This window comes from Ascaphus truei, chromosome 4, assembly GCF_040206685.1.
Source record: "Ascaphus truei isolate aAscTru1 chromosome 4, aAscTru1.hap1, whole genome shotgun sequence".
Lineage (NCBI taxonomy): Eukaryota > Metazoa > Chordata > Amphibia > Anura > Ascaphidae > Ascaphus > Ascaphus truei.
Window position 1 is genome coordinate 295,237,616 of NC_134486.1, and position 8,245 is coordinate 295,245,860.

Here is an 8,245-nt window from a genome sequence, read left to right on the forward strand (position 1 = left end):
TTTGCTCAGGTCAGGTCACTATGTCCAGAGAGGTAATACCGGTATACACATACATGTCCAGTATTACCTCTAATTTTTTACTGGACAGAGCACATAAATGCAGGACAGTCCTGTTCAATACTGGACACCTGGAGCCCTACTTGTTTTCCTAATTAAGTGCCCTACATAAAAATAAAAATAAAAGACTAGTAGCAACAAGTTGAGGAGATGAAAATGCAACACACATTTTGGTCCTAAAATGTGGAACTGTCTCAAAATTTCACATTTTAGAACCAAAACGTTGATCTATGATTAAGTTATCCTTTGCATGAAGACGTGAGAGCAGGCCTATTTAGACATAGGCCTACTAGGCGAGGGCGTAGGGCAGCAAATTTCAAGGGGTGGCAACATTTTGGGGTGGAGGTTACAGAGGCCCCACTCTCTTCCCCACAACAATTAAATTGATTGCCAGGGGATAGCGCGGAGCCTCTGTAAAGGTCTCTTAGCTCCTTCTGCAGCATTGTGGCGTCATTCACGTGGGAACACAGGGCACAACAGATTTAGAATATCCAAACTCATTTATTGAGCCAACACAACGTTTCTACCGTAATGGTCTTTATCAAGTAACATAATGGCATAAACATAATCCCTTCAGACAACATTTAAATAGTGTCCCAAACCCCATCATGCAACCTGTTCAATCAGTGGTGATGTTAATCATTTGCTGAGAAATTCCTTCCCTCCAATGTCCTGTTCATATCCTTAACAAGGTGATCTCTGTCCGGTGTTTAGACACTCCTGTGTCTCGTGGCCTCATCCTTATTCTCCCCACATCCGGGTCCTAAGGTGGCGTCCATATTTGATGACGTCATCCGTCCAGGTCCACTTCCCGTGGAACGCAATCATAGCGCTATGCGTTTCAATATTTGCGCATGCGCAGTCCATCTTTTTGCCGATGGACTGCGCATAGCGCTATGATTGCGTTTCACGAAAAGTGGACCTGGACGGATGACGCCATCAAATATGGACACCGCCTGAGGACCCGGATGTGGGGAGAAAAAGGATGAGGCCACGAGACACAGGAGTGTCTAAACACCGGACAGAGATCACCTTGTTAAGGATATGAACAGGACATTGGAGGGAAGGACATTCTCAGCACATGATTAACATCACCACTGATTGAACAGGTTGCATGATGGGGTTTGGAGCACTATTTAAATGTTGTCTGAAGGGATTATGTTTACGCCACTATGTCACTTGATAAAGACCATTGCGGTCGAAACGTTGTGTTGGCTCAATAAATGAGTTTGGATATTCTAAATCCGTTGTGCCCTGTGTTCCTTCTATCATCTACCCAGGACTGATTACAGGCTTTCGTACAAACATTGGTAACTGTATCATTTTTGTTCATATTTTGAGGTGTGCAGCATTTCTCTTATTTGTCTATGTCATTCACTTGGGGACACGTTGCCACAACAACATGTCATGGCAACACTTTTTGCCCAGGAGGGGTCAGGGCGACAAAAAGGTAAGTTCCTATGGCGGCCCCCCTGATGAAGGTACAAATGGTGTATTATATTATCCAGCAAACGAAGGACATTTTACCATTTCCAGAGCTCCCCTGATGACTCCAGATAGAATGTTACAGTAGCACAGTGACGATCGTCCTCCTGGAAGCTCTTCAACAAAGTCAACTAGTGGGTTTTTATCCAATATGAGGGAAAAGCCAGTCCCCCCCTCACTACCTCCAATCATAGTAGGGGTAATTCCAAGGTACATTTTGAAAGCCACCTATAATTAAAAGATACCACAAGTCACATTTCACAATGGAATACAGCAAAGTATATACAGAGAAGATAAAAACCACAAAACAGAAAACAAATACTGTAGTGGATTATTCATTAAGTTATTAATTACGCTTGATTGACACAATTGGAGCTTAATAAATAACTCCATAATGTTTATTTAACTCAATTATGTTTTTACCCTGTAAAAAAATAGATATGTTAAATATGGTTCGCTTACCTACTGTATGTGCTAGAATTTTCAATGCTATTTCCTCCTAGAGAGAGGCAAAACCTCAAAATTCACAGATGTTAATTTTTCTTGTGCCAACTCCAGATGCCATCTACAGTTAGGTGTTTCTGTAACAGTGTTGGATGCCCCATGATGTAGACACCACGTGGGTGGGTCTGGCTCTCCAGAGGCTATATGATATAGTAGCAACTACGTCATGGGTTTTTCTGCATGTTTTCTTAGGGAGATCGCTTTCAGCAAATGATCTGGCTTTAAGAGGAACAGAAGACGACTCCTCTTCTGTTCGCCTCATCAGTGACATGGCAATCACGGAATCATCACATATTCCAGCCCCATTTATAATAATTCCATAATCACTATACTGTATGGAATGTATTGCACATCTCCAGGTGTGAAGCTTTAAAAACAGTACCAGAACTCTGTCACCCTGGCTTCCCTTACAAAAATGTTAATACTGATTAGGACTATAAGGGTATATTAATGTATCTGCAGTAACTTCATGCTAGACAGCATGGGTGGTATAGCTGTCAATTACTGAGTGAGCTTCCAAAATCACACCCCATAATGCTTTGCCGTTGTGGATGCAAAGCATTGTGGAGAGTACAATTAACAGCTATACCACCCATGATTGGGAAAAAAGAAGGGAACAGCGCAAAGAAAAACCTCATAGTGTATTAAATTCAAAAAATCAATTTATAATTAAAGGGTGAGTATTGCACGTACATCAAATATAAAATCACACAGCATGACATGTTTGGGACATGTTACCCATCTGTAGACAGCCGATCACTCTCGCAATGCAGAACTTGCAGGTCTTTTCCTCTCACAGCAGTGGTAGAGGTTCGCGTGGTTCAGCTTGGCTGCAGATCACTCAGCTGTTGCAGAGGCACGCCTGGATCACTCAGCTGTTGCAGAGGCACGCCTGGATCACTCAGCTGTTGCAGAGGCACGCCTGGATCAGCTTACTGGTGGGGATCCCTCCTAGTACCTGGCAATGTCACTGCAGACTTGGCGGAGCTCCTTCGCTTCCTGGCACGTGCACAGTGGCGTCTGACGTCATCAGCTGGCGTCCGGTAGTGTCTCAGTGTCTTTGTTCCTTCTCGTTAGATGGCGCCAAAACCGGCGAAAAGGCACAGAGGGAAAACAGGTCCCCAGCAAATAGTGTGATAGAAAATACCCCAATGGGTATACAGAGCATAAGTAGGGAATGCGCCCATTCCTACGCGTTTCGTTATGGAAAACTTCTTCAGGGATAAGAATTCCCTGAAGATTCCCTGAAGAAGTTTTCCATAACGAAACGCGTAGGAGTGGGCGCATTCCCTACTTATGCTCTGTATACCCATTGGGGTATTTTCTATCACACTATTTGCTGGGGACCTGTTTTCCCTCTGTGCCTTTTCGCCGGTTTTGGCGCCATCTAACGAGAAGGAACAAAGACACTGAGACACTACCGGACGCCAGCTGATGACGTCAGACGCCACTGTGCACGTGCACGTGTCAGGAAGCGAATGAGCTCCGCCAAGTCTGCAGTGACATTGCCAGGTACTAGGAGGGATCCCCACCAGTAAGCTGATCCAGGCGTGCCTCTGCAACAGCTGAGTGATCCAGGCGTGCCTCTGCAACAGCTGAGTGATCCAGGCGTGCCTCTGCAACAGCTGAGTGATCTGCAGCCAAGCTGAACCACGCGAACCTCTACCACTGCTGTGAGAGGAAAAGACCTGCAAGTTCTGCATTGCGAGAGTGATCGGCTGTCTACAGATGGGTAACATGTCCCAAACATGTCATGCTGTGTGATTTTATATTTGATGTACGTGCAATACTCACCCTTTAATTATAAATTGATTTTTTGAATTTAATACACTATGAGGTTTTTCTTTGCGCTGTTCCCTTCTTTTTTCTGTATTAGCTTGGAGTGCTGAGCCCTCTATTTTGAACAGCTGCATCAAACCTCATCTTTACAAGGTTGTATTCACTTTATTATGTTTTGAGTCACTTCACTTTTATTTATCATTTCCATATATGAGCGCAGTTTTTTTGTGTTTTCACCCATGATTGGGGCCTTACTAGGTGCACAGTCACCACACAAGCTCAGGAACCCCTATACTGCCTGGGGTCCTACTTGTAGCACCACCTTCCCCCAGCACACCCTCTATAAGATTAGCTAACAGCCGTATTATCGAAGGGGGCAAATAGGACTGTCGCCAAATGCACCGTAATAATAAAAAAAAATTGCATGTTTAAAACAAGTAAACATATATGTTAAATACATTAAAGACACAAATCAAGGGGTTTCATTAAGCCCCTAAGTGTCACTGAGGCTACTATGCCTTCGTGGAGAGCCTACTGCTGCGGCCCCTCCTATCCTCCGACTTACCCGGAAAAATGCGGGGATTTTATCCGACTCTCACGGGCCTTCTCCACACGGCCCGAAATCAGCTGATAGCGCTAGACAATGAAAGCGCTTAGCGCTAAACAATAGAAATGCCCGCAGGCACCCAAATCGGCCCCCATCAGCCCGCGATTTTTAAAATCACGGGGAAAAGGCCGCAGGAGAATAAAGGCGGCTGCCACAGTATGTTGCCACATAAGCACTGAAAAGATTAATTAAATATATTAGTTACCCCATCTCTGTTGAAGGCCTCCATCATCTTCATGGTCTTGCCCTCCTGGAACCCCTATATATGTATTTTTTAATTGTAATTAATGTACATGTTTCATTCTTTACATTTCTTTTAGACATGCTATGTTACTTTTATTGGGGTAGGCAAGTTGAATGTCCTGCAGCAGAAAGGGGGGGAGGAGGTGGGGTGGGAGGTTAGGCGTGTTGTGTGTGGGGGGGGGGGGGAGTGAATGTTGAGTGTAGGTCCCCGAGGAAGGTGTTTCCCCCCCCCCTACGTCCCCCTCCCTGGGGGAGACTGGTAAGGGTTAACCCCTTGCTTGCCTTAGCAGTCAAGAAGGGTAGGTAGTGTAGATGTAGCAGGATAATCCTGCACATCTCTGGGGGGAGCTTATGAAGCTCCTCGGACTCATAGAAGGAGGTGCGGTGACCATGTTGGGATTGGCAAGGACTGGAAAAAGGATATCCTTTGCAGAGACAGGACGTCCTCTGGAACTGTAAGGTCAGAGCTGCCTGAGCCTGCAGAGTGGAATCTAGTGTCCTGGGAGCCAGTCAGGCTGCCTAGGGCTAGGATAGAGAGAACACATAGGCCCAAGTTAGTCCTAACCAACGTAGCGGAGTATTGTAGGGACGGCCACAAGTCGGGGACTTGCCTGTTAGCCCGATCGCTGGTGGAGCGGGACGGATTGCAGGGGAGGATTCCCCAGGACTGGAGGAACGACCGCTCGGCTGCCTGAAGTAAGAAGCTAAGGGATATTGTTTGGGAGGCCCTGCATCGTGTGATCACGGATGCAGCTCCTCCCGAGAGGGATTCCCTGGTTTTACAAGTGTAACCAGGAAGGTACCCACGTGCACCACCAATACACAAGCGAGGGTAGTGCTGCCCTCACACATACATTTGGGATTGCCTTGGCGGACATCTTGTTTTCTTAGGTCCCCAAAGGGATAGGGTGCAAACAGGATCATTAGGGGTATAGTTGCTCCCTGGGATTGGAGGAAGGGGTTGTGTTATTCTTATTGCCTGTGCTATTCTGTTGCTGTGTTGTTATTGTACATGTGTACCTTGTAGGACCCTGCTGGTAAAGAGTTGTTTATACTGTTGTGTGTGTGGTTATTCACGGTATGCATACATATGTTCCTGTGAGGGGCCATCTCGTCTGTGGTGGGATCCTCACAGGTGGAGGTGCTGCACCTTGCACCCCAAGCTCCCCATGAGCAGAAGCGTAGGCCTTCTGTAAGCCTACAGGTTAGCACCATAACACCCATTGCCTGCAAATCTCCCTTAGGGGGGTGGGGGAAGGGTATTACATATGTTAGGAACATATTAACTGCAGTGGTGTCTGTGGTATGCATTGGTAGCCGCAGGCCTCACAGGGCTTGTATTTTCTGACATAGGGGTTGTACTAAATATAAGATTCCCCTTCCACATTGCTATAATTAATTCCTATTTATCAGTGGCGTTCATTGCCACATTCCTATCACAGTTTTAATATCGCATCCGATATTTGTTTATTGCAATGTTGATGGCTTAGGTCATAACATTGGGGTAATAAGGCTTTATTCTGGGTGTGATATTAACTCAAATTTACCAGGGTTTGATAACTCCCGGACATTGTGTTCTGGTTATTTTGATGTAAATAATCTGTTTGAGCCACTAGATGTAGCTATAAAACTAGAAGGTTTCATCTAAAATTTTCTGAATGAATAAGTGAATCAGTGACAACGTGAAGACAAACAAATGTAATGTAATAAAATTAAAAGGAAAATGTGGCTAGGATGTGTAATGTTCGCGGAGAGAAACAAAGTGGTTCCTTTAACTGAGGGACACAAGATATGTGATTATATAATGTGACCACTGTTGCTAATAATGTTGCTATATATTGATGTGTTTGAAACACACCAACCTTAGATCCCTGTGATCACTGCCTTCAGTTATAGTAGTGTTGTAACTGGTAGCAAATAGTTGCAAATTGTATTGGGATATAAAGCAATTCATTGGGATGCTGCCATTGCAGGAGTAAGTAAATTGCCTCTAAGGTAGATAGGCACTATGTTTGAGATAGAGATGATTCAGCTCTTGTATATGCTAAATACCTCAATAAAATCCCATCAGGTAAGGTAAGTAATGCCTGGATAATGGTACATAAGGTATGATCTCTTGTATCTGTTTAATTACAGCTCTTAACTGGCTGTTTGTTGTATACTCCAGAGTAATTGTTACACTATGCAGTTTGAAATAGCTGCCTGTTATATTGGTCTGTAATTCCTAAGTACTGTGCAGCTCTAAGTGGCTGCTTTCTTCTTCACTGTGATCAGTGTATGATTAAGCATATTCACGCCAATGTTGTAAATAGGGTCACAGAGTGTAGTTATAACAAGATATCAGCTTGCTCTAGCCACATACTGTAGTTGTGAATTCACAGCCCAGCTCTAGCTGACTGCCTGGCTGTGCGGAGGTGCTGCATATCCAATGCTCGATTCGACAGATATGCTGCCTGAATTGCAGATGTTGTTGCTTGTAGAGCTGTGTGGTCTATTTGGGTTGTGTACGGTTAATGAATTTGCTGAATGCTAAATCTTTGCCCACAAACCAAGCAACAGCTCTGCCTATAAGGCCATTTTGAGGGAAGAGGTACAGTACACAAACGATTGCATAACGAACCGATTCCCTGTCTTGTGTGAGTAAAAGCTCTGAGTATCACAGGTCACTCAGCCATTTATCTGAGCCTGATAAGGCTCTGAGAGCAAATAGATTCCTGAGAATATGAAAAAACGAAGCTACGTGGGTCATGGAAAGTGACCTCAAGAGAGGTATGAGTGGAGCATCTGGACATGTGATATATGCTTCATTCTATAAATCAGAGCAGAGAGGAAACATTTCCTGTAAGTATCCAGGTGGGACAGCTAGTCACCTAATGGAGTAGATGCTTGAGAGTTCAGTTACTACACCCATGAGTTACTCTTGTGAGTCCTCTGATAACTATATTGACAGGTGTGTCTTTGCTAATAAATGATCTGAATGCACAAGGGTTACAGTTGTAACAAATCATGTGTCCACCAAAGGGGAACAGGGAGCATTATTTTATAAGTACTTATTAAAGCTGCATTCCAGTCAATATCCTGCATGTGTGTTTTTTTTAATAAATCAGTTCTGTAGTAAGAAAAAATACTTTTAGCATTTTCTGTTTTTAAAAAAACAACTTTGAAAAACCAATTTTCTTGTATTCTATTTTAACAGCCATTTGCTAAGGCACTGCCCCTTCATGTCCTGTCACAAGCCCTGGCACACCCCTTTGTCAGCCCTGCCCTCCCTCTTGCACATGTCAGTGCAGGAGTGCTCATGAATATTCATGAGCTTCCACTGCGTGACAGAAGCAGAGGAAAAACATGTGCCATATCTAAAGGTGTTGCCAAATTTCGACGATCAATACATAGAGAACGAATTGACTGGCAGCTATACAGTTCTTTAGGTAATTAGAGATTGCACACATGAAACTATTGAACAAAAAAAAATAAAAATAAAAAAAAAGACTGAACTGCAGCTTTAAGATTAGTTGTACTAGGTAACAAATGAACACTGCAGCAACATCACATTTTGTTTTCAGCTTATGT

At 44.0% G+C, this 8,245-nt stretch overlaps 1 protein-coding gene across 1 annotated transcript in view; it reads right to left on the reverse strand.

Annotated features, from left to right (window-relative positions):
- The window catches only part of TRAPPC3L (trafficking protein particle complex subunit 3L), an 85,897-nt gene that overhangs the window by 2,071 nt on the left and 75,581 nt on the right, over positions 1-8,245 (reverse strand). The window contains exon 5 of the mRNA XM_075597671.1: positions 1,585-1,770. Within this exon, the coding sequence (XP_075453786.1) occupies positions 1,585-1,770 (186 nt within the window). The remainder of the gene's footprint in view (positions 1-1,584; positions 1,771-8,245) is intronic.